The sequence below is a fragment of the Peromyscus maniculatus genome, chromosome 7 (genome assembly GCF_049852395.1).
Source record: "Peromyscus maniculatus bairdii isolate BWxNUB_F1_BW_parent chromosome 7, HU_Pman_BW_mat_3.1, whole genome shotgun sequence".
In the NCBI taxonomy this organism is placed as follows: domain Eukaryota; kingdom Metazoa; phylum Chordata; class Mammalia; order Rodentia; family Cricetidae; genus Peromyscus; species Peromyscus maniculatus.
Genome location: NC_134858.1, coordinates 72,791,912 through 72,818,338, shown reverse-complemented (window position 1 = coordinate 72,818,338; position 26,427 = coordinate 72,791,912). Strand labels below are relative to the sequence as shown.

At 50.7% G+C, this 26,427-nt stretch overlaps 1 protein-coding gene across 5 annotated transcripts in view; it reads right to left on the bottom strand.

Annotated features, from left to right (window-relative positions):
- The window catches only part of Myo5c (myosin VC), a 72,948-nt gene that overhangs the window by 18,491 nt on the left and 28,030 nt on the right, over positions 1–26,427 (bottom strand). For all 5 annotated transcript variants that reach the window (XR_013052823.1, XR_013052824.1, XM_076576697.1 and 2 more), the window contains 18 exons: positions 24,672–24,753; positions 23,873–24,013; positions 21,454–21,579; positions 20,851–20,934; positions 18,439–18,573; positions 17,875–17,972; positions 16,625–16,711; positions 15,190–15,301; positions 14,395–14,606; positions 12,463–12,628; positions 12,049–12,195; positions 11,086–11,250; positions 9,089–9,182; positions 7,620–7,683; positions 6,150–6,330; positions 2,701–2,794; positions 2,398–2,461; positions 1,480–1,560 (listed from right to left, as the gene is read on the bottom strand). Coding sequence is in view for 3 of the 5 variants with exons in the window: in XM_076576697.1 (XP_076432812.1) it covers positions 1,480–1,560; positions 2,398–2,461; positions 2,701–2,794; positions 6,150–6,330; positions 7,620–7,683; positions 9,089–9,182; positions 11,086–11,250; positions 12,049–12,195; positions 12,463–12,628; positions 14,395–14,606; positions 15,190–15,301; positions 16,625–16,711; positions 17,875–17,972; positions 18,439–18,573; positions 20,851–20,934; positions 21,454–21,579; positions 23,873–24,013; positions 24,672–24,753 (2,133 nt within the window). In the remaining 2 variants the exon portion in view is untranslated. The remainder of the gene's footprint in view (positions 1–1,479; positions 1,561–2,397; positions 2,462–2,700; positions 2,795–6,149; positions 6,331–7,619; positions 7,684–9,088; positions 9,183–11,085; positions 11,251–12,048; positions 12,196–12,462; positions 12,629–14,394; positions 14,607–15,189; positions 15,302–16,624; positions 16,712–17,874; positions 17,973–18,438; positions 18,574–20,850; positions 20,935–21,453; positions 21,580–23,872; positions 24,014–24,671; positions 24,754–26,427) is intronic.

The following is a 26,427-nucleotide window of genomic DNA, read 5'->3' as shown; positions in this document are numbered from 1 at the left end:
AATTCAGCTGTGCTTTTAGTTAATAGTTTAAAACCTCTGCTCTGCATGATTCAGTTGGAATGATGTGTCCTGTACACTTGTGAGGATTTACTGAGTGTACAAGATGAATCCTTAATGTGAGCCTTTTGTGGGGGGAGGGCCCTGCTAGGTCACCACACACGGTCATATGAGCCAGTGGGGAGGCTGCACATGATATTGAGGTATATATAAGAACTCTTTTTTTTTTGTTTTTTCAAGACAGGGTTTCCCTGTGTAGCTTTGTACCTTTCCTGGAACTCACTTGGTAGCCCAGGCTGGCCTTGAACTCACAGAGATCCACCTGACTCTGCCTCCTGAATGCTGGGATTAAAGTGTTCATTCTCATATTCTCTCTCTCTCTCTCTCTCTCTCTCTCTCTCTCTCTCTCTCTCTCTCTCTCTCTCTCTCTTCTCTCTCTTCTCCTCCTCCTCCTCCTCCTCCTCCTCCTCCTCCTCCTCCTCCTCTTCTTCTTCTTCTTCTTCTCTCTCTCTCTCTCTCTCTCTCTCTCTCTCTCTCTCTCTCTCTCTCTCTCTCTCTCACTATGTAGCTCTGGTTGTCCTAGAACTCCATATCTAGACCATGCTGGCTTTGAACTCAAAGAGATCCAACCGCCTCTGCCTCCCTAATGCTGGAATTAAAGGCATGTGCCATCATGCCTGGTGAGAAATCTATTTTCAACTCAGTTTGCCGTGGACCTAAAGCTTCTGTAAGACAACAAAGTTCATTAATTTAAAGAAATGCAGAAGCGTCCTCAGTTCAATCAGCTGCTTATATAACAAGGTTTTGTTTTCCCTTTAAACATTTTCATGCATTTTTATTTTGTGTGTGTTTGCCTGCATGTATGTATGCATGTATACCATGTGTGTGCACTGCCTGTGGAGGACAGAAGAGGGCATCTGATCTCCTGGAGCTGGAGTTATAGATGGTTGTGAGCTGCCGTGTGGGTGCTGGAAATCTAACGGACCTGGGTCCTTTCCAAGAGCAGTCAATGTTCTTAACTGCTGAGCCATCTCTGCAGTACAAATTTTCTTTGCTTTTTGAGGTAGGGTCTCTAGCCCAGGCTAGCCCCCAACTTTTTTGGTAGTTTACAACGACCTTGCATTTCCCCATTTTGATTTCCAAGTGCTGGGGTTACAGGTGAGCTCTGTCACGCCCCATTTATTCAGTACAAGGGATGGAAACCAGAGTTTTATGCACGCCAGGCAAGCACTCTCCTAACTGAGCTACATGCCCAGCCCTGTAACCAGTTTTTAGCAAACAGACTACAGGTTTGATCATTAGGTCTGCTCACCAGGCAAATGGCTGAATTCTTAGAAAAGTCTTTCTAGGGGTTACCAGATAATTTTACCATAAGCATTTCATTCACATGTCAAATCTAGGTAAGATGACCTTCCCAACATTGTATAGTCTCTGGAAAACAACAACAACAATAACAAACAGAGCCCAAAGGGAACATCTAACCGAGTTGCTTTCTTTAGTCCTTCATAGGCAAACCAAAGTTCTCCGTCCTCATTTAAGTGTTCCAGATCTTCCACAGAGAGCCTGGAAAATAAAACAAAGAAGGCACACATGTCCAACCTTGCTCATGCATTCATTACATGGTCTGTGTGTGTCATTCCTACAGAACTATTCACCTTGCTTTTTAAAAGATGTGTGTGTGTGTGTGTGTGTGTGTGTGTGTGTGTGTGTGTGTGCTGGTGGAGACCAGAAGAGGGCGTCATATTCTCCCATGGAGCTGGAGTTACAGGTGGTTGTGAGTCATTTGACATGGGTACTGGGAACTGCTGATCCCTGGTCCTCTGCAGGGGCAGCAAACGCTCTTAACCACTGAACCATCTGTCCCTCCAACTTCTAATACCATTTTTTTGTTGAGGCAGGTCTTTTCACTGGCCTGGAGCTCATTGATTAGACTAGACTAGCTGGTCAGTAAGCCCAGGGATCCGTCTGTTTCTACTGTCCCAGTGGTTGGGACATCACAAGCATGTAACACCTTGCTTAGCTTTTCTCTTTCTTTCTTTCTTTCTTTCTTTCTTTCTTTCTTTCTTTCTTTCTTTCTTTCTTTCTTTCTTTCTTTCTTTCTTTTAAAAAGCATAGGTTGTATGGATCAAATTCACATGCTAACACTTTGCTAAGACCACCTCTCCAACCTGTTTTTTGTTTGTTTGTTTTGTTTTGTTTTGTTTTCTTCCAAGACAGGGTTTCTCAGTAGCTTTGGAGTCTGTTCTGAATCTCACTCTATAGACCAGGCTGGCCTCGAACTCACAGAGATCCGCCTGCCTCTGCCTCCCAAGTGCTGGGATTAAAGGTGTGCGCCACCACTGCCCAGCTTCTACAACCTGTTTTATGTTTGTAAATGTCTGATAATGTAAAACTGATTACCTGCTTCTGACATCTTCAATGTCATAGCTCTCCAGAAGCTGTTTGGTGACCTCTGACATCCGTTCTGGAAGGAAAGGGAGAGCGCATAAATCGAATTTGACCATGACTTTCTTCCCCATGGCCTCTCCAGAGTGGTTTCTTATAGTCTGCTGCTGAATAACCAAACAGCTGGCTACCAACCCATTAGACTACCCTCCATACCTCCCACTAGCCAGCCCATGTCCCGTACCTCTCCCCTGCCCACTAACCAGCCCATGTCCCCGTACCTCTCCCCTGCCCACTAGCCAGCCCGTGCCCCGGTACCTCTCATCTCCCGTTTCTGTGACTGCACGTGTTTTTCCACGTCTATCTTCTGCGCCTGCAGCAGCTCTATCTCCTTCTCAAACTCAGAGATGGTCTAAACCAGAGGCACGAACAAACCAAGGGCAGAGAAAACAGCCGTTACACTTTTCATCAGACAAGGGCACATCCTTGTCCCGGGACATACGGAGCCCAGCGGCCGGCCTCCGTGCAGTTTCCCGGCTGGAATCTTAGCCAGCTCTCACAGCCTCACAGCCTGCCCTGAAGCAGCTCAACTGCTCCGAATGCGACTGTTCCCCAGCTCTACTAGGTTGCCGAAATCAGCTTCCCTACTGTCAAGGGAGAAAACAATTACGGGTTTGCCATGAGAAGGGCTGGGGCCAAGCTGAGGTGAATAGGTACTAAGATTGTCTTTCAGTGGACAGTGAGCCTGAAGAGACAGTGGGTGGTGGGGAGGGATAGAGGTGTGGGGGCGTGGAGGTAAGGGTGCCGCCTTCCTAGGAAGCTTTTGTCTTCAGCTAGGCTGAGAGGAGAAGCAACTGGGGGTGGCGGTGGGGGGGGGGGCGCTCAGCACCCTGGGAGGGCCACTTGGGGACAGTTTCCTACAAGCATCTCTGCTGGTCAAAAGGCTGCACCTGCTGCTGTTCACACTGCAAGCTTAGCTCAAGGAAGACTATGGGTTTGTGTGTGTGTGTGTGTGTGGGGGGGGGGTTGTAGACAGAAACATTCTCGGGGATAGCAGAGGTGAAAAGCCCTCTTAGAATACTCTAGTACTCCTGAGTATTGACAGGCCGCAGCTCCTGACTCCACAGAGGAAGGGGATCAAACATTGAGAGCTCAACCTGGACACCTAACTGTCCTAACAGGCCTTGAGGTGAGGAGAAGAAGCCGAGCCCTCATTGACTAGAAAATGAATCTACACTAATTGAAGGCCAAATGACACCTTTGGGGTCATGTGCCAAGGACATGGGAAGCCAAGACTGTCCAATCTAAGGCCTCCGCTCTCTGTGATTCTTTACATATTTTAAGGTAATATTTGCATTTACTGGCAATCTTCAGACTGCCTGTAACACAGAGAGCTTGATGATGATGGTTAAGATCTTTGTAAGCCGGACCTCTCAGTGCATTAGAAGAAGTGAGTGACATCTACTGGCATCTCACGCTAAGTGCAGGCTCACAATTCCTCCAATTGAGATTAGCCTGGAGAGATGACTCAGAGGTTAAGAGCACTGGTTGCTCTTCCAGAAGACCTGAGTTTAATTTCCAGCACCACATGGCAGCACACAACTGTCCGTAACTCTGGTTCCAGGGGATCTGATGCCCTCAGGCAAAAACACCAATGCCCATAAGATTATCCAGTTGGTATTGAAACCCAGCAGTCACGGAATTGACTTCCCAGAATAGACAAGTTAAAGGATTATGATCATGTGATCCACTCTCCCCAAGTTCCCCACATTTAAACAACAGGAGACCAGTAGACTACTGGCTAGAGCAAGGTACTTCTATAAAAAGATGGAAACCCAGAGGAACGTAGACGGACAGTTCTGATGGAAGAAGCTCTTACAGAGCACACATGTCTGCCCCACAGTCACACAGGACATAGCAGGGCTTTCTAACATGTGTTTTACATGTTTAGTAGAAGCTTGACATCTTTCTGACTTTAGAGTGAAATTCTCTGCATTTGAGAACAGGAAGCAGCTGGGCGTGGCTCTATGATTATTCCCTGTAAAGAACAGGTGTGCTCTTCCTGTCCTCTGCACACATCGGAGATCTGCATTCTGAAACAATACTCTGTACTGAACGATCAGACGATCAGACGGGCACTACCATTAGCACTTGGGAGGCTGAGGCAAGAGGATCCTGAGTTCAGGGCCAGCCAGGGTGACATATGGAGAACTTATTTCAAAATAAACAAATCCTCAAGACAACAGGGAGACATTTGGTTATGATTTCTAGTAAGGAGTCATTGTCTATACACAGCTCACACATGGCTTATTGTTGTTTTTAAATTTTATTTCTCTCAAGAACTTTTTATTAAATTTCTATGAATGTTTATGTATTTTATGAAAATATAGACAGCACCAGTATTTTAATGTTTGGTAAGTTATTAAAATATTCTTCTAAGTGATTTTTCTTTCTCAGCTTGTAAATTTCATTTTTTAACTTTTATTATAGATTGACAAAGTATAACCATATATGTATATATATGTTATATGGGTAACAAAGTGAGGTTGTGATTTATGAATGTAATATGGGAAATTAAGTCAAGATAACCAGCACATCTCTCTCTCTCAAACATTTTGTAGTTGAGAATATTGAAAGTTATTTTCTTAACAATTTTAAAGTGTGTAATACTCTACTATTAACTGTACTTATTACCACTCTGGAACAGATTTCTTGAGACAGGGCCTCATACAGTCTAGTATGGCCTCTAGCTCCCTCTGCAATTGAGGATAGCTTGAGCATCTCCTGCTTCTCCTGCCTGTCTCCCCAGGGCTGGGATTACAGGAGTGAAACACTACACCTGAACTCTACTGACTGGGCTATCCCCAGGCCTGGGCCATGACTCGTGTGAATGTTCTGATCAGTGGAAGATCCTAACAATTTCACGTTAGTACAGGTATTCATAAGTTTATAATGTGATAAATAATAAGGGTGCACCTGATTTTATAATTTAAATTGGAAGTATTCTTTTAGTCAGCCTATTCAAATAACTGTATAATTACAACCTGAAAGTCAGAAACTGGCTTTTCAAACATGAAATACGGTTTCAGACAGCCCAGAGGCTGGGACGTTGGGGAACAGAACCCTCGGGTTCGGTGTGCCTTCGGTCTGTGTGGCTGTTCCGGTTGACTGATGTCTTGGGAACACAGAGATGCTGTAAGACTGAGCTGGGAGCTGCTAGGGCCACACTCAACCTGCATCAGCCCTTTTCACTCTCTCAGCTGCTGTAGAAGAGAGGGCACACACACACACACACACACACACACACACACACACACACACACACACACACCCGTGACCATGACTCTGACTCTGACTTCCCCAAAGATGTTCCCAAGCACCCTAAGCGAGCAGAGGCTGCAGGGGCACCTCCTGGATGATGGACACACCCTACTTAGATGAAGGGCTGGACCATTGCCACGGCCCCTGCCACCCAGGAATCTGAGATAACCTGACTACAAGCATATAGTGCTGGCTCCTCATCTACACAGCACGGAATCTCCTCAAGCTGCCCGAATCCGTAAGAAGGGTACCCCCCAAAAACACACACCATGCCTCATCTGAGCTCTCTTCAGAACACCCCCACCATGCTGTCTATGATACTATAAATATCTTGCCAAAAGGACAGCCCACCTGGGGTCCCTCTTGAACCCCAAATCTGAGGCCTTTCCACTATCTCCGTGCAGATCCAGGGCATCACCAGAGGTCCTAAAGCCAGCACACCCCACCTTTGCCTGCTTGCTCAGGCGGGCCACCTCCCCCTTCAGGCTGTCAGCGGTGACCCGTCCCTCCTCCAGTTGATGATGGAGCTGCGTCTTCTCGTCCTTGAGGGCTTTAATTTCTTCTCTCAGAGACTCTATCTGTTTCTCATAGGCTTGCGTTTTCAGCTCAAAACTCTTTTCAAGAAGTCTAGACAGCAAAAGAAGAAAAGGAAAACTAGCTTAGATTTGCTTATATAGTCTTTGAATAAAATATATAATATTCTGGAAATATTGAGAGGAGACACCTCCACGCCAAAGGAGGAGACAGGTTTGTCAGGGCCTCACACCCAGAGTCTCACACTGCTGGGATGCCGACCCAGAACCTTGATCAATTTGCTTTGATAGCACCAAGGAAGAGGCTCTGAGGAAGAGCCATGCTCCACAACAATTTTAGTCTCATCTCCTTTTGTAGATATTAATAAACCTTTAAACTTTGTAAATTCCTGCGCCCCCAAGCCCCCCAAATCCACTACAGTATTTTCAAGAGGCCAGAAAACAGACAAACAAGAAAACCCTGCAGCCTGAACCGGTTGGGTCTGTCAGTAGTTTGTGCCTCTGAGGACTGTGACAGGTCAAGCATACACAGGCAGGGGACCAGTGGCCAAAGGAACCTGCAAGGAGGACTAAGACGGATACAGTTTTGCTCACTTCTGAGGAGCTCAGGGTGACCTGTGCAGCTGGCTCCTCCGTCTTTGGAAGGCTCCTTACTCACCTCCTTACCTAGACCGTGATTATTCCGCTAACTGTATAGGGAAGTGGAACCTCGTCATCCCAGGCTGCCCTGAGATCTTGTCTCCCTAGGAACATGACAAGAATCTCCCACATCTCCCCATCACTCCATCATGCCCCTCACTTAGATCTATAAACCACTGACTCCTTCAGAGAAGAGGAGCCCAGACTGGAATCTCGGGGAATTAGCAGATGGTTTATAATTGAGATGGGAAGGAGGCTGGTCCAACCCAAGGCCATGGGGACCAGTGAGGGTCCATCAGCGTGGGAGTATGGACAACTCCAGAGCATGGGCATCATTTGAGGCTGTACTCTGTAGAGCTGAAGCCCTCAAGACTAAAATCCCCACTTTTTAAAAATATCCACACCCTGCCCGCCTGGATCTGGATTATGCTAGCTGCAAGCTGAGAAGCCAAACAGAAAGCAGCAGAGAGCGGATGGGGATGTAGCCCCGTTGGAGGGCTGGCCAGCAGTGGTGGGGCACAGCTGTAATCCCAGCGCTGCTGAGGGAGGGCTATGAGGGTCAGAGGTTCAAGGACATCCTTGGCTAATGGAGGAGGCTCAAGGCCAGCTAGTGATACCTGAGACCATGTCAGAAAGAAAGGAAGGAGAGAAGGAAGGGAGAGGAGAGAAGGGAGGGAGAGAAAAGGAGAAAGGGAAGGGAAGGACAGCTCAGTGGGTGGCGGCATTGAGGCAAGGGTCTCTTACAGTTTCTGCTGTTCCTCTTTTTGCACGTCATCGAACAGCTGCCTGGTGAGCTTGTCCATTTTTTCTGTGGACAGAGAACACTCTTTGAAACAAATCTGCCAAGACAATGTCTTCATTGTTTCATGCTTCAGAATCACCGTGGAGGGTTGGTTCAGCTCAGACTCAGAGTGAGGGCGTCTGCCCTTCGTAAACCAGATACGTAGGTGAGGGGGCTTCAAAATAGCAGCTCTATTGAAATTCCCCACCCAAACGTGCTACTGGCACCACCAAATAGGCAATTCTCCAGCTACACTTCTTAGAACTTAATTATTCTTGTGGCAACCTTCACGTAAAGAAGTTAGGACCCCCCCCCAACAACTACTCAAGGGTAGTGCAACAAAAAGCACGTAAGGAGGTGAGCCCCTCCCTACTCAGGCTCCAGCTACTCCTTGGCCTCTCTGCTCCTCACTGCCTCAGTGGGCCCCAAGGCTGGGCCACAGTCAGGGTGTGCCTTCTTGCTGGAACCCCACAATCCTGTCCTAACCTGGAGGCACTGACTGACTTCCTCTCCATCTTGGGCTGCTCCTCCACTCTGCCCTGTACCCCAGGCCTGGTGCCCTTTGGTCCACATGCTGGGCAGAGCGTGTGCAAGGTCCCGCAGGCCACTCACAAGGCTCTTAACACACGTACATACACTCCTATGTTCACAGACACTCTTAAACACACTCATACACACATCTCCACATACACACTCATGAAGGCTCATGAATACTCCTTCATATTCACTCTCTTACACACACACTCATCCACTCACACTCTTATACACTCCATATATTTATGGATACTCTTAAACACACACATTTATACACCTCAAACTACACACTCACACTTATACACACTCACACCCTTACCACACTTGTGTCCCCACACTTACATTTATCTACTCATACACATGTTCATACTTTTATGTACACACATCCTCACACTCATACACAACTGCAAGCTCTTAAACACATACATACCCCACACACTTACACTCATGAACACCCATAAACTCTTGTACACGCGCTCTCTCACAAACATGTGCACACTCACTATTGCATTCATACTCTTCTGCACACTGATATACTCACATCCATTCATACTCTTACACACACACTCATACACAAATTCTCATATACTCACACACTCTTACACACACACTCATACACAAATTCTCATACTCACACACTCTTACAAATACACTCTCACACGCACACTCTCACCACTCACACACACAAAAACAACACAGTACACACACGCATACCAGGCACCACACATTCACATGCTCTTCCCTGGGTAAAACCTCAGGGCTGCTGGCTGTGAGGCGCAGACAGGGTGAAGCAAGCGCCTTTTAAATGCACTCATCCCCTTGATGTGTGATGCACCAAGGACACACAGAGGCCCCGCCACACCCACACCGCTGAGTGACACCCAGTGCCGGCGGCTACCTTTCAGCTCCTCGGTCTTCTCCTGCAGCGTCAGCTCTGCCTGCTCTCTCTGCAACTCCAGCTCTGCATTGTGCTTCTGCAGCTTTGACAACCTCTAGCAAATGGAAGGGACATAAGGAGACCTTGGTAAAGTCCCTGCCACAGGCCCTTGTGACGAGCCCTGCACAAGGCTCTTCAGTCACGTGTGCTTGCTCCGTCTATGTCCGGAGGGAAGAGCCTGCACCGGTGGCCGAATCAGGGGCCCGAGGGGACTTCAAAGCAGACACCAGGCCCACCTACCTCCCCAGCCACGACTGACAGCTGACACCTGGGAAAAGAGCCCAAGTCCGAGGACTGTCTCAGGCCTCTCCTGAGCTCTGGATACCCGGGGCAGTTTATTAATTAACTGTGGTGACAACGGCTTAGTGCACAGCACACACGGGATTCACTTTTTCAGACTGCTGTGACTCAGAAGGGAGGGGGCAGGGCGGAATCTGCTATTGCGGTCTCTCTTGATGAGAGAGGCCTGCGGGGCTGCAAGTGTGGGCACCTTGATGGTGATGGCCATGACTGGCAGAGCTGGCAAGGGCGGCGGCAGCAGTGTGGGCACCCCCCCCCCAGCACTAGGTCACAGGGAGGGCAAAAGGGAGCCCTCTGGGTGCTCATGGCTACCAAAGGTGGGACGCCTTTGGAACGCACGGGAGAACAGACAGTCATGAAAGAGACTCAGAATATGCTAGAACGCCCCTGCTCGTGCCTGTGTGGGGCCCATGCTGGGCACGGGCTAAATGATGTCCCGTGAAAACGTCACTATAAATCTTTTTCTGACTCCCTTTTGTCATCTCTATTTTAAACATGAGGAAGCTAACGTTCAGCTAAGGGTCAGTGACCTGGCCAAGCTGCACACTAGCCAGCAGCAAAGCCAAGATATGAATCTAGGATGTCGAGATTCCTCACTAGACCACAGAGATAAAATCTTCCCCAACTTCTGCAGCACAGGTCAGGGACGGGTGGCCTCCAGGGCCCGTGCGGGTGGACAAGGGACAGAGGGAAGAGAGGAAGCCGCCAGCCGTGTTCTTCGGGCCTCGTGTCTGCTTGGAAAGGTGGACAGGGAGAGCAGCTGATCCTGTCCCTAAGCACATGATTCTCCCCAGAGTCCGGGCCTCTGGGCTCCCTTTGTCGGGGCTGTGAAGTCCTGCTTTATTCAGCACGAGCAACATTTGCCTCCCCTGCAGAGGCAGGGACGTGGACTCCCCCTTGTGGACTCCCCCGTGTTGACTCCCTCGTGTGGACTCCCCCCCCCCCCGCCCCCCCCCCCGTGTGGACTCCCCCGTGTGGACTCCTCTATGTGGACTCCCACCGTGTGGACTCCTCTATGTGGACTCCCCCCCCCTGGTGTGGACTCCCCCGCCCCGTGGACTCCCCCCCCCCGTGTGGACTCCCCCCGTGTGGATTCCCCCCGTGCGGACTCCCCCGTGTGGACTCCTCTATGTGGACTCCCCTGTGTGGACTCCTCTATGTGGACTCCCACCGTGTGGACTCCTCTATGTGGACTCCCCCCCCCTGGTGTGGACTCCCCCGCCCCGTGGACTCCCCCCCCCCCCCCCGTGTGGACTCCCCCCGTGTGGATTCCCCCTGTGCGGACTCCCCCGTGTGGACTCCTCTATGTGGACTCCCCTGTGTGGACTCCTCTATGTGGACTCCCCCGTGTGGACTCCCCCGTGTGGACTCCCCCGTGTGGACTCCTCTATGTGGACTCCTCTATGTGGACTCCTCTATGTGGACTCCTCTATGTGGACTCCCCCATGTGGACTCCTCTATGTGGACTCCCCTGTGTGGACTCCCCTGTGTGGACTCCCCCGTGTGGACTCCCCTGTGTGGACTCCCCGGTGTGGACTCCCCCGTGTGGACTCCCCCATGTGGACTCCCCCGGGTGGACTCCTCTATGTGGACTCCTTTATGTGGATTCCCCCATGTGGACTCCCCCATGTGGACTCCCCCTGGTGTACACTTCTGACCTCCTTCACCGTGTCCCTGTATCGCCTGCCCTTCTCTTCGTAGCTGAGTCGGTGGGTGGCTGCCTTTTCCAGCTCGGCTTCCAGCTTCTGAACCTTCTCCAGGTCGCCAGCCCGCAGTGCGGCCAGGCTGGTCAGCTTCTCCACCAGTCCGTGGTTCTCTCTGCTCTAGAGAAAGACTCAGAGGTTTGCTCAGAGCGAAGCAGCTGCTGCCTTCATGCCTCACGCTTCCACGCGGACCACAGTCACACTGACCACAAGTGACGTTTATTAGCATCTTCCCACGGAGCTGAGTGAGGTGGAATCTCTCTGAGCCAGTGACTCTCGTCACGTGGGTCCCATCCGCTACCTGGGACTCTGCAACAACTCTAATACTAGAGGTTGAATTGTGTTTACCTCAAAAGTCATATGCTGGACCCTCCTCCATGGGCCTGGGAGATGACTATTTGAAAAAAGGACTTCTAAAGAGGGAACTGGGGATCTCTGGAGGCCACTGGGTGGGCCCTGGGCAACACAGCTGGCGCACTCAATGGGTCAGGACGGACTCACAGAAGGCAGGTAAAGGCAGGTGGCAGAGGCCTGGGGAGGTGGCTCCAGGTTAAAATGCTTGCCTCCGGAGCCAGAGTGCTAGAGTTTGGGTTCCCAGGACCCACAAAATGCCAGATAGTCACGGTGGCCTGCTTGTAATTCCAGCCTTGGATGGTACAAACAGGGGATTCCCAAAGGAAATTGGCTAGTAGACGCCACGAGCCACATGGGTGGGCTCTGGGTTTGACTGACAGTCCTTACTTCAAAAAGAATAAGGCAGAGAGTGATCAGACATGCACACTCACATGTACATTTACACAGTGAACACACGTAAACACACACGCGTACATTTACACATACGAACATGCATAAACACACACACACACACACACACACACACACACACACACACACACACACACACACACACACCCCTACCTGGTCCTCCAGCTTCTTCTGCAAACGCTGGACCCTGTAAGTCAGCTGAATGTTGAGCACAAATCTGCGGATGTTCTGGAATCTGCGCCGGGCCAGCCATGCCCTCGCGTACTTCTGAAGGATCACGGCCTTGTGCTCCTGCAGCAACTGGAGACGGAGCTTCGTGAAATGTCAGCCAGACCTCTTGTCTCTCTCTCTCTCTCTCCGGGTCCTTCATCACCAGGAGAGCCAGCCCAGGAGCATTCCCACAGTGCAGAACAGGAGTCTCCCACCATTGACCCACGGAGCCCTTCATCCCAGACTTCTGAAGCAACGCCTCAGGCAACCCTCAGGGCAGTGAGGACGCCTCTCTCACCAGAACCCCTGCACTGAGGAAGGCACAGTGAGGAACAGCAGCCTGAGTCCACTCCATACCTTCCGGTACTGCCTCCTGGCCAGGAAGCCCCTGGTGTGGGCCTGGATGGTGATGGTGGCCACACGGATCAGCTGGTACAGGTTGCGGACCAGGTACCCTCGGCAGTGTTTCTGGAGGATGATGGCTGCCCAGGCCTCCTTCAAAGCGGTGGCAGTGATGGCCTTCCTTGGGTGAAGAGATGGCATTGTGAGTGGGTGGCCAGAGTCTCAGCCTTCACCGTGAACCAAAACTATGGGCAGCATCTTTCAGTGAGGGGAGTTCTCAGGTAATTACTTCTCTACCATTTAGTGGTTCATTCAGATGCAACTTCGGGCCTATCTGCGCATAACCTGATCTCAGTGTGGGTCACTCTGGCACGGAGCAGCCAGTGAGATCTCCCACATGAGCCAGCTAATCCACAGGCACACCCATATACCGGTACACAGCACACGTCCGTCCAGGCTGTGAGGATGACCCTGCCCTGGAACCCCATTTGCTCATTCATCCATTCGTGGAGAGATGGGTTGGAAGTTGCGGATCTGGAGCTGGCAGACTATGATCTAAGGGTCAACTCTGCGGAGACCATCCAGCCTCCGTTGAACACACTTGTGACTGCTCTATACACACTACCAACAGCAGCTGATGTAGCCGGAGCTGGCCTTCTTCTGTGAGTCCCCGCAGAGTTCATATGCTGGACACCTGGCCCTAGTTGTGATATAAGGGGTAGCCTGGTGGAAGGTGGGTCACTGAAGACGTGGCCTCTGAATGGCTAAATATGAGTCAGAGCTAAGGGGAGGTTTTTATCCTTATTATTTTTTATTTTAAAATTTACTTTATTTTTGTGTGTATGTGTGAGTGTGATGCCACGTGCACAGGTACGTGCCCACGTGCACATGGAAGCCAGAGGAGAATGTCACATTCATGCTCACTTTCTGCTATAGACAAGGTCTACTTGTTGAACCTGGAGCCGGGTTGGTGGCCGGCGAGCCCCAGCAATTCTGTCTTCATGGATCCATGTGTGGACAAGCCCAGCTGTTACCATGGGGTGCTTGGACACAAACTTAGCTGCTATACTTTGCAGCGAGTCCCATCTCTTGAGCCCTTGTTTACTTATTTATTTGGAGACAGGGGCATTGCCACGAACTCTTGACTGGTCTAGTACTCATCATCGCCTCACTTGGCCTCAGACCCTCAGCGTTCTCCTGACTCCGCCTCCTGAGTGCCGGGATTCCAGGGACACAGCACCACACTTAATGCGAGTGAGTTTATATACAGAGAGGGAGTTCCATGAACCTGGCCCCTTTCCCACACGGCTGTTTCTGGCTACTTCTTCTGTGGGAACTGTATCACAGCAATGGAGGCCATTATCAGAGGCCAAAACAATTCATACTCCCACACTGTGAGCTGAAGAAACCTTTTCTTTATAAAGTGTCAAGCCTCAGGCCCTCCCTTACAGCAAAAGAAAACAGATGAATGTGTCTGCATTCAGGCTACAGCAGCAGAAGCTGCACCAAAGATCACGAACTGTTGAAGCCTCCAAGAGTTATTATCTGGTTCGGTACAGGAAAGTTTAACATCAACCTAAAGGTCTGGAGGTGAATGCAGAACCTTCAGAATGTATAAGCCCATGGAGGAGGTGGATTTGTGAAAGGCCAAGAAATATAAGTAAAACAATTATGAAATAATCGCTATATTAGATGATATGAAAAAGAACAGTCATCCTGCCTGGGAAGAGCTGGCACACGGGACAGGCCCTTTTCATATCCAGGCTCATGTTCATTGGTGGGGACCCCCCCACTCACACCTTTGTCCAAGGAGCAAGAGAAAGATCTTGTCCTTAGCTGCCCCTCCTTCTGGGTCTATCAGCTAGAAAGCCGTATGATCTAGCTGTTCTCCATGGATCCAGCATACCCCTCTGTTGACCCGGGACATGATCAGTATGACCCACTTACCTCACTGTTTGCTGACCCCGGAAGTACTGCTGGATTGTCAGGGCAGCTTGTCTCTCTCGGAGGAACTTCCTTCTCTGCAGCCAGCCCCGCACATGCTTTTGAATCACAATACAACCCTGCCTCAGTTTATCCAAGCGGAGTTTCTCTAAATAAGCCACCTGTCCTGCTCTGAAGAAAATCTTGGTTCTACCAAACTGGTACTGGTTAGAATCCTGGAGGAGAAGAAAGAGATAACTTAGAAATAGGGCCTTTTTGACCCTGAGAGAGTCGAAAGATTTTTACACCATTGCTATTACCTAGGCACAAGACAGAAAACCCAGAATCACAATCTAGAAACTTCTACTTCAAGGTGCATATTGTTTTCTGTCTTGGTTTTGGGTTCACATCTCTATCCCATTTCCTGGCCATCATGACTTGCCATCTTAATGTCCCTGTCCCATTTCCTGGCCATCATGACTTGCCATCTTAATGTCCCTGTCCCATTTCCTGGCCGTCATAGCTTGCCATCTCTTTCCACCCTAACTCATCCCCTCAGCAATAACCTCAATCCGTGCTGAGTGACGTGACCACTAGGCTTGGTTACCACCTCATCTGGCCATGTCTTAAGACCCAGGTCCATGGAGGATGGTATTGGAACTAGGGAGAATGAGGCAGGGGGTGAGGGAGATGGCAGTGGAATCCAGCGATGCCCGCTGTTGAGTGAGCATGGCTGCTGCTGACTCACTAGCATGTGAAGGGACAGGTTTGAGAGTCACCTGCTGGAAAGAGCCCGGGACCCCAGCAGGCGAGACCAACCTGGATGAATCTGTGCAAAGCCGCCTTGCACACCTCCTTCTTATCGCTGAGGGACAGCTCCTGCTGGGTCATGAGGATGCCATAGCGGCTGTAGAACTCGAGGTATGTCCACCTGCAACGTCAGAGAGACCTGGGGGAGTGTGTCAGGGGGGAGGCTCTCCATGCAGTCACCTGTGTCCCCCCACACACACAATGGGGGAGGTGGTAGAGTCTGCTCTGGTGTCCTCCCCCTGTGTCAGTGCCCGAAGCACCCAGCATGTGCACCTTCTATGGGAACCGATTCAACCAACCCTCTGTCCCTCTGTCCTTGATCAGCTCCTGTCCTGTCCTGACAAGGCAGCTGGGACCATCACCAGCACCTGAGACGGGGGCCTGGGGTGCTTCTGAGATACCCACAGCACCTCTGTCACAGTTCAGACATTACATGTTTCCTAAAGGCTTAGATGTGGAAGGCTAGGTCCTCACTGCAGTGTTCGGGGGTGAGGCTCTTGAAAGGGATTGGATCCTGAGAGTTCTGGCCTAATTCATGGATTAATCCATGGATGGAGTCCATTGGAGGGGTCGGGAACCACGAAGGACATGGGGCTGATTTGGAGGATGTAGTTCACTGTGGGTCTGGCTTTGTCCCCGACCCCTTCTTGTCCCTCTATCTGCCTCCTGCCTACAGCGAAGTGAGCCACTGTGGTCCACATGTGCCCCTTGGCATGAGGCTGTGCCCGGAAACAACAAAGCCAAATGGCCACGGGCCAAAACCTTCGAAACCATGAGCCAGAACAACCGTGGTATTTTGTCACAGTGATGAAAGGTGGGTATTTCTCCCCCGGCCTCCCTCTAGGATAACGCATCTTACAAAATGCAAAGCATGTTTAAAAAATATTGCCACAGTACCCTCCATTCTCAGCAAACACTTGAATGAGGACAACGATTAGGTCCAAAGTGAACCCCTGCCCCCAAAATGGCAGTGCCTTAGGATGCCATTTAGATGGCAGCAGGCTGGACTCTGATTGGATAAACAGAAGGACTACTATTGAGTAAACAAAAACCTAAACAGCCTTCCTCAGAAATCTTGTGAAGCAAGTTTCTGTTTGTCAGGAAAAAGCCTTTGCTTTCCTAATCTGTTCCGACAGCCAACCACCTCTGGCAAAGGGCATCCAGTTCCTGTTTAACCCGAACAAGTCCACAACAGGTCAAAGTCCACACCCTAGCCCCCAGGCTGGACCCACACCCCATCTCCCATCTCCCCTGTATCTTTCCTCTACCTGCCCCCATAAAACTGACAAGGCTTCCCCCCACCCCACCCGGTCCTGTTCTACACACACACACACACACACACACACACACACACACACACACACACACACACACCAGTAAACTTTCTACCAATGACGTGGTCCCCTTTGGAGACTTCACTGTGTTCTCGCTCACAACAACCTACCTGGAAGGGTAGCTCTGGGCACTGATGCGGATGGTTTCTAAAACGCCACAGGCTCGCAGCTGCTGGACAATTCGTTTGGAGTCAAACCTTGAAGCAGTTTTACAATGTGTTCAGTCAGGCCTCATAGCTACTGAATGTCCCAGAACATGTGCAGCAGCAGGGAGGCTTGGACTTGAGGGTCCTGGACAGCAGGATCCAACCCTGTTGTCCCTTCACCCTCAGCACATACACAGAGTGCCAGGCACACTGCAGATCTGCAGGAACATCTACAGAATGTTCTGGAACAGCCTCTCCGTGAAACAGTCTAGAAGCTGGGGGTGTAGGTGGGTGTGGGAACGAGCTCTGACTGAGGGAGGTGAAGGGGAAAAGGCCACCTTGTGGGGGAGACACCTGGACTGAACTTCCAGGTAAAAAGAGATGCACAGGTAGTTACATTCCAGTGCCCATCTAATGGAGGAATGCCATTGACCAAACATCTTACAGAGGCTGAGGGCACAGGTCTAACACTGTTGGTAGCCCACAGACACACTTAATACCTCCAATGACAGCCAGTGGGCTAAAAAGGACATCATGATTTACATTCTTGGCTAGGGGCTTTTACCCCAGGGCCCCGGAGAACATCTGATGTCTCATGCTACATATCAGGGTGCTTCTGACCCTCAGCCACCCTCCTTCCTATGCACGCATGCCCCCTGTACAGGCAGAGGGGCTTGGGTCCCGGGTGTCTAACTCACTTGGAGACAATCATTTCAAACTCAGCTCCTTTGCTTAGCCCTGGAGTTGAGGTGGTTTAACCAGCGAAGTTCCGCTAACTCATTAAAGGCAACACAGTTTCAATCATCACAGAACTCAGAAACAGGGTAAGGTTCATGAAGAATCTCAGCAAACTCCAAAATCCTGGTCATTTGAATGCGAAAAGCCTCCCCCAGGCTCAGATCAGGGTGGAGCCTGTTTGGGAAGGTCATGGGATCTCTCCAAGCTGGAACCTTGCAGGAGGAAGCACAGGGGTGGAGGCAGGCTTTGAGAGTTTATAGCCTTGGCCCATCTCCAATTCACTTTCTCTGCTTCCTGCATGTGAAGGGAGACATGAGGTCTCAGCTTCTTGCTCTGGCTGCCTGCTGCCAGGCCTTCGTCCCCCTCCAGAGTCCCCCTCAGGAAGCCTTAGCTCAAAGGAATTCTTTCTCCCTTGAGCTACCACTGGTCATGGTAGGATGGAGCCTTGGCAGGGCATCCTCGACAGGAATACTTACTCGAAGGGCAGCTTCCCGTCATTGGGCTTGATGCACCTGACGTAGTGGGGTGTGGTGGCATTGAGAGTTTCCATGAGCAAGTACAGGGAGCTGCGGAACTAGGAAGCAGGGCCAGAGGTCAGAGGCCGCTCTGCTATGATCTGATGCTTAGATCAAGGCAAATAAAACTGATCAGTAAGAAGAGGTAATTTTAGGGCAGGGCTCTACAGGAAGACCCGAGTTTTGTTAGCAGCACCCACAGTAGGTGGTTCACAGATGCCTTTGTAACTCTAGCTCCAGGGGATCCAACACCCTTTCCTGGCCTCTGTGAGTACCTGTGTACCCCTCCCCCCACCACACCCCTACACCCTGACAAGCTCCCCTGCAGCAGAGGACTAATGAACTATTTGACTACGCACAGATGGGGAGGGGGCTGGGATGTGCTGAACTGGAGTTGGGAGTGTAACAGAAGGGCTGGAAGAGGCCTGTCGTCTGCAGCCAGGCCTGGACTGTGGGTCCCACAGGTGTCTGGCTCCCCAGAGCCCGGCCCTACCGGTGACCACCTCCCACCCTGCTCCCCTGTACCTTGCTGCCTACTGTGGTCCGGAAGTGCTTGCTGTTTGGTTTGATGACCTGCTTTGCAGATTTAACTGTGATCATTGCCCCAAAGGGAGAAGACGGAACAGGGTTTTCTTGAAAAAAGGTGGCGCAGAGATGAAACTGGAAGGAACAGAGAAGGTTTAAATGTCCCCAAGCGTTGACCGACAGTCCTCCCCAGCACAGACCAAATTCACAATCACAACAGCCATCCTAATGAGAGGCCCCAGAGTGATAGCCCCAGCCACCTCTACGGCCAGAGCTCCATTGAATAGGCAGAGCCTTCTTGATGGTGACAGCCATGGCTTCCTTCCTGGGACTGGGAGAAAGGACAGATGTGCAGGTGTTTACATGTATGCACTGCTCCATCAGGCAGAAGAGACATCTACTACCCCTACCGAGCCCGTTGGCTCAGCTAGACTTTTCTCAGCCCACTAACTTCCCCTACAGATCCAAGCCCTGCTCCAGAATCAAGGCTGTGACAGTGTCTTCCAGCCACGCCCTCCCTACTCACAGTGCTGAACCCACACCCCTACCTCAGTGTTTATATGTGGATGTGTTTTGTGTATTATTGTGTGTGTTTGTGTGTTTGAAGGTGCATGCACACATGATAGACATGCATATGGAACCTTAGGTTTGGGGCTTACGCAAATCAGAAAACAGGAAGACCAGAAAATGCGTTCCCACCTCCCCACCTGCTGGGGTTATGGACGTGTGTGTAGCGCTGTCCCTGACTTTTTTTTTTTTACATGGGTTCTGGATCCGTCTCAGGTTCTCATTATTGTATGGTGAGCACTTACTGAGCTACCTCCTCAGACCCGTTCGTTTTTGAGGCAGGGTCTCACTATGTAGCCCAGGCTATCCTAGACCTTGTTATTAATATACAGCCCAGGCTGGCCTTCGTCCTGCCTCTGTTCTCTTATCTTTATTTGCTCCTCTTTTGAGGCATCCGTATTCTGCTGTCCATCAGCTGTGTCAAGTGTCTGTCTTCTGTCATCATTTCTTCTTTTAAAGTGGACCCTGGCATCCTCCTGTGCCTCTGGGCAGGGACTGCGTCTGGAGTTCCCACCTGTCAGCTCAGGAGACTGACCTCCTGCTGCTTCTGTATCTTCTGGATAGGACCTGAGGGAAGCTTGGGACTGAGTAAATAATGAACAAGTCAACTAACTCTATCACAAGACGCAGTCCATCTCAACACTGAATGCTCGCTCTTTCGTGAGCCACTTGGAAGAGAGTGGTTGTCTCCAAGGGGCATTTGGTTATGATCATTGGTGCAATGGCCTGGCCTCGTTTAGGAACCTGTCAAAAGACTTGAGCATTTTTTTAAGCAGTGGATTGGATCTTCTAGAAGAAGGAAATAAATATAGGTCAAATTATTATAAGATGAAGGCCTATCTATGAGATACCGTCTTCTCAAAGTGTTATAAGGAAATGTTTGAGCCACGAGTCATTCAGGTGGAGCTAGTGTTCATCACACAGAGCAGTGGGGTCTAGGACCTAGTGTCCCAGGTCACACTTTCTGCAGCCATCCCCACACTTGGTTTGATCTTTTTTCTTTCTTTTGGTGTGTGTGTGTGTGTGTGTGTGTGTGTGTGTGTGTGTGTGTGTTGATGCTGGGTATGTTCTCTAGTCATTCTTTGCCTTATATTTTGGGACAAGATTTCTCACTGAACCTGGATCTTACCAACTTGGCTACTCTGGCTGGTCAGCCAGCCCCAGAGCTCTGCCTGCCTGCCTGCCTCCCCAGGGCTGGGGCTACAGGAGCACAGCGCCATGGTGACAGGTGCACAGCGCTACAGTGGCTATTTGCCGTCTGACATCGGTGCTGAGGATTGAACTTAAGCCCTCAGGCTTGTGGTCAGCCCTTGTACTGACTGACATCTCCCCAGCTCCTTTGTTTCTGTTTCCTGGAGTGCTGTGGGTACCTCTCACACTGCTTGTTTGTGTGTTGAGGGACATGGCTTCCTCTAGAATGTGGGTGCCCCTGGAAAGACTTGTTCGTCTGTCATGTTCACTGTGGTGTCCCCAGAAGTGAGGATAGGGCCTTACCCATAATCCTTTGTGTGAATGAAGGAGCCAAATGTGAACTGTGCTTTCTCAACCAGCCGTGATTAGCGGTCCTCCTTCTCTGTCACCTGCCTGTCCCACCTCATGTATACAGTTTACAAAGCTTTTAGATACTACAATGTACTTTACCTCCAGCTCTAAGACAAACACAATGTGGTATGTGCACACACTGGAATCCTATTCAGCCGTGAAAAAGAATGCAATGAAAAGAGCTGCTGTGAGCCGCTGTTACCCAGGGGCTCCTCTCTCTCTCCAGCCCCCACTTCCTGTGTTGTCTGCTGCACAATGAGCCGCAGCCTGTGCCTCGGGGTGGGGGTGGGGGGCCCTGCCAACCTTGCTTGCTCTGAGGGTTTCAACCAGCATGTCATAGACAGTGTCTCTGTTCTTCTCCAGGAACCCTTCACACTGGTACTCCACCTGTGCAGAGAGAAGCCAGGGCCCACAGCATCAGCTACAAGCTCACCTCTTCCTTTACATGCCCCTGAGCTATATTCCCAGCCCCGCCCCCCAGGCTTCCCTCCCCGAGCTGTTCTCTACTATCTCTTCTCTTGCTCTCACTCTTCCCGTTCTCTTGCTACTCTATTGCTTTCTCCACTCCTTTCTCCTGCTCTTCTCCCTTCTCCGGAAGTTAGCTCTGGCCCCTTGTCCAGTCTGCTTCTTTCGCTCCCTGCTCTGGACTTCTCCAGATGCCTCTGAGCCCCAGGGGATCCATCGGTCCCTAATTCCCTAGGGTTGATGGGATTGCAGCTATGCGGCACCACGCCTGCATTTGAACAAAACAAAACAAAACAGGGTTCTGGGGATTGAACTGGGGTCCTCAGGCTCATAGGGCGAGCACTTCACTGCCTTCTCTCCCCAGTCCCCCTCAGTGGGGCTTGAACCCAACCCCAGCAGAGACACCCCATCCTGGATAGGGAGCATTGCTCTTCACTGTACCTTGTCAGCGAAGTGCTGGATGACAAAGGATGTGTTGGACATTCTAGGCTTTTCGAATAGAGCGTTCTTGTTGACAAAATTGTTGTACAGCTTCTGAAGCCAGTTTTCATCGGTTCCATGAGGCAACTGGAGGAGGAGGCAGAGAACAACTCACGTGAGGACACAAGGTGATAGATTACTGGAGGGGGGAAGAGGCTGACTTTGGGGTACCAAGGCCGTCCGCTCCCTCAGGGAGCCCCTCCAAGTCAGAGGCGCTTCTCCCTCTGAGCGTTCATCTGACCTTAAACTTTATAGACAGCTAGCTACCTTTTATTATGGACAGGTAATAATTGTGGTAATACATGGAATATTTGCTACAGTATTTAAATGGCTATGCCGGTGTCCCTTTAGAAGGGAAATGGTCATGTCATGACTTAGGAATAAAGGCGTGTGTAACACAGAATAGGCAGCATTTTATTCTTCTTCTCACAGAAGCCTCACAGTTCAAGGAGAGAGGGAGCCTGACTCGACTCTGAGTGATGGGAAGGACAGAACCAGGTGTGTGTCTTCCCTACCCCATCCCAGGGAATGAATATATATATATATATATATATATATATATATATATATATATACACATACATATATATACATACATACATATATATACATACACACACACACACACACACACACACATATATATATATATATATATATATATATATATATATATATATGCTTTTCTGCCTCCCAGAACCAAGATCCAGCTAAGCTCCTGGAAACCCTGTTTTTAATGCTGGCATTTAAACCCTACTGGTTAAATTCAACCCAAACAGAGTGAATTCTATACCCCATGGAGTCTCAATGACATCTAGGCCACCTTAGGAGAGACTTCAGTATTTACAAAAACTTAGAGTCTACCTTGTCCTCTACACTCTTGCCTCTAGAACACTCCAGAACACCAGCTGGATGCCTGCCACAGCTGGTGCACAGATGGTACTTGGGAAACGATCAGGAAGAACCGTGGAACCAAGAATTCCAGGAAGGAGCCACCCAGAAGCAGTACAGAAATGCAGACACGATGGATCCAAGGCACAGTTGAGGGGAAGGTTTTTTATTGTAGCTCTGAGGGAGAGAACAGCCAGAGGCAGCTGGAAGAGTCCAGAGCAGCGGGGAGAAAGTAGTGGACTGAACACAGCCAGCAGACGGAACCTGGCCATGAGAGGAGCGGGGGGGGGGGGGGGGGGGGGGTGGGGGGGGGGGTGGGGGGGGGGAAGGAAGCCAAAGGAGGCCTAAGGGAGAGGGGGCCATGAGAGCTGGCAGGGTAATAAGGGAAGGAGAAGCTGGGGGAAGGGCAGCCCCCCCCCCCCCAGCTGGAGAGGTTTAGGCCAGAGGACAGGATGAGAGGAGCTGAGAGCCTGGAGGCCCGAATGCCGCTTGCTAATAGGCAGGCACCGCTGTTAGCTCTTTCTTTTGGACCTGACATATTGTATCATTATTTTTAAGCAAATAAGTCTTTGCAGGGGGGGGGAATGGCTGCTCCAGTGTCAGAAGTTACTGTCCGAAGCCCATTCACGCTGTCCTGGGGGTTATCTGTTCTTGGGGCAGGCACACTGCTGGCTGGATCTCCTTCCGGTTGCTCCTCCCAACGGACAAAAATAACAAGACAACTCCTAGAGACTCTCTGGAATCGATGGTGTTGACTGTTCACTCCCTCTCCTGGTGACTCACAAGAACCAGGAAGAAGGAAACTATGTCATGGGTTAGCAGTTAACACAGGGTGGAGCCCTTCACTGTGTGCCCGGACACCCCACTACATGCTGGCCTCAGAGACACCTGACTGCTGGATGTGACCCTGGGGATTGTGCATGAGACCCTGTGAGGTCTCAGACTCAGGGCAGACGGCTAACGGAGGTGTCTATTTACCGTATCAGTGTGGACTCTGCTCAGCAGTCTCCCTCAGTCTCTACTCACTAGCATCTGTTACAGCGTCATCCTGGCTGGCATACCCTCCCCCTCTCCAGCCCCCCCCCCCGCCCCCCCCCCCTGCTCTTCTCTATATAACTCAGCCATGCTGGTCACGTGGTCTTGGCCTCTAAGCCTTTTGGTCCTTGGCTCCTTTCTTGCCCGACTCTCTCTTCTTTTCCCCTCTTGCCCCCCTCCCCACTCTTCCTCCCACGACCCAATTCAGTCTGGACCCTTCCAGAAGCCTCTGGCTGTTCTCTCCCTCACATCTACAATAAACCTTCTCTCCACCACGCCTAGGAGTGACATCTCCTCACGTGTTTTTTCATTCATACTCAAGGGCAAAAGTGTGCTAAGGGACCAGGGTGCCAGGTCCACATTAGTATCTCAGAGTTAATAGCCAACCAAATGGGTAAGCTATCCCGACTTTACTCTGCGGTGTTTGTGTGAAGCTGGTTGTTTTGAACGTTACCAAGCATTCTTCGTCCAGCAACTCCAAAATGCCCATTTTTGCTTCAATCAGGTCAATAACAGGTTGATTGTCATAGAAGTCTATCAGAGTCCAAGGGATGTCTTCCTTCATGTATTCTTCTTGCTCAAGTTTAAAGACGTGCTGGGGATCCCAGAGATAAATCGGAAATTAAATAACATCAAAGAGAGTATATATGAAGGGCAGGACCAAGCCTGAAAGATGCAGATGGAGGTCTGACCCTGGAAGACTGGCCCGCCCTTCCCAGAGATAAGGCCACCAAGCTTCTCCCGTGGGCCTGGCTGTCACCCCAACACCAGCCTGAGTGGATTCTCTACTCCTGGTGTGTCAGGCCTGGGCCACCCTGGGCCACCACCAACACAGCTCCCTGAGTCTTTTTTGCTGTGGCTGTGGGCTGCTCTCTGGGAACAGAACCAGCCTCCTCAGCCTGGAGCAGCTCAGCCAGGGCAGGGCAACCACAGAGCATACTGGCTATGTAGTCAGTGGGCAAAACCTATATTAGAGTTCAGGGTGTCAAGGAGGCTTCCCTGGGACCTGGTTCAGGCTCCTCCCAGAGGATGAAGGAAACAGGTTACAGATGGGGAGGAAAAAGGTCCTAAGTTGGCTCAAAAAAGAAGCCGAAGATGGGGCTGCAGTTTCAAGAAACAACCACTGGGTGGCACAGGAACTCCCTGTACAGCTCTATCTATCTCTCCAGGGATGCATGCAGCCTTGAGTCAGGGATCAGGACCGCGCCTGCCTCCACCCCCCACCCCCACCCCCAAGACAACACGTCACCTACCAGGTTAAACTGCTGCTGCAGCTTTTCGTTAGCATAATTGATGCAGAACTGTTCAAAGCTGTTGACATCAAAGGTCTCAAAACTGAAACACAGTGGAACAAATTAAAATGAAAGCAAGCACAGGACCCAGACGTTCATTATAGCTTAGCAGTTTTTTTTTTTTTTTTTAACGATTCCATAGCTTAAGAGGCTTGCTATGCTGTCGGCAAGTTTAAACCACTTCAAAGTGACTGGTCCCTGCTAAACTGGCAGTCAGAGTCAGCTGACAAACTGCCCTTCCCCACCCTGCTTGTTCCCTGGAAGGAATCTGACTGTACATGATTCACCTTCCCTAAGCCAGGCATTACGGTAGGCCTGACACATGGGATGTATCGGTTAATCCGGGGAACACGGGTGTCAGCATTACTGGCCTTGCTCTGCAGAAAGGGAAATACCCGAGAGTAAGTAAACTGAGCCTGGCTGGCAGTGACGCCTGAGCTTTGCATCGGAGACCCGGAGACACATCTCTCCCTTCTCCCTGCCCATGGAGGGGACACGCAGGCCAATTCTGCTTTCCCAAGGCTGGCTTTCAGAGTTCCTGGAACAAAACTCCGAGGTCACTTCACACCTCAGCCCAGCAGGAAGCCACACACACATCCCCGCCTTGTTTTCAGGCTTTAATAGCGGTCTCCAGGGTTACCAGGGAGTTGTAAACTCCAGAGCCTGGAGCAGCCCGGCAGGAGACAGCAATGGGGGATTGGCTGGTTATTATTGCACAGCAGTGAACCCCTTGGGTCCTGTGACAAACAGGATTGTCTTAAGAACAGCCTCACTTAGCTCTTGCCAGCTGTGGCCACGGATGGAGCCAGGCCAGGGTTTCCCAAGAGCTGATTCTCAAGAGGACGCAGCAGTGTGTGCTTTGCTATGGTGAACACTAAGTCCTTTGCCTGGCCAGGTGAGCGCCCTGCTGGGAGGAAGCCTGAAGCCATGCCTGCCATTGTACACCCCACCTCTCTTTGCTCTAACTCTGCCTCAGGTGGAGGATGAGTGTGACTTCATTGTTACACATGAGGGTCAGCGTTCCAGAGGCGGCAACAGAGGCAGCAAATGGTGCCCCAAAGGCCGCTTGAGTCCCCGTCCTCCACCCTCTTCCCCCTGCTCAAGGCTTTCCCCCCATGGCTCTGGTCCTCTGGGGTCACTGCCAACCCCACCAGAGGTTCCTGGACGGTCCAGGGAGACTGAAAGCTGACTGTACCAGCTTTTTGCATCATTTTTAGAGCGCCTGAAGTGGAGTCTGGCTTAGACCTGGAGGCACCTCAGGCCAGGGCCTAGAGCATGGCTTCCCATAACAGGGCAGAGTGTCAGATGATGATACTTTTGGGGCACTGTGGGCTGAAGTCTGTGACAATGGCTTGCATCGGGACCAGGACCTAAGACTCAAAGTGCCTCAGGGACTTCTTCCAAATGACTTTCCCGACAGTCCTGCAGGAGAGGTCCTCAGAGCTCTAAAAACTGTGTAGCTGGAGTGCTGGAGAGCTTAGCCCAGAGGTCTAACCTCAGACCCAGACACTTCCAACCCTGGTCCAAAGAACATAAACACAGGGCAGGCCAGGGCATCAGAAATCATCCTTCACTTTGAACCTCAAAGCTCCCAGCTGTAGTTTTAGCTATGTTCAAGGGTGTTAGCTTTCCCGCCAGCCATTGCCATTCCGGTTAAGCTGAGCTCAGTTCCCTCAGGAGCCACAGGATATGTTAGGACCCGGATGAACACAGAGGC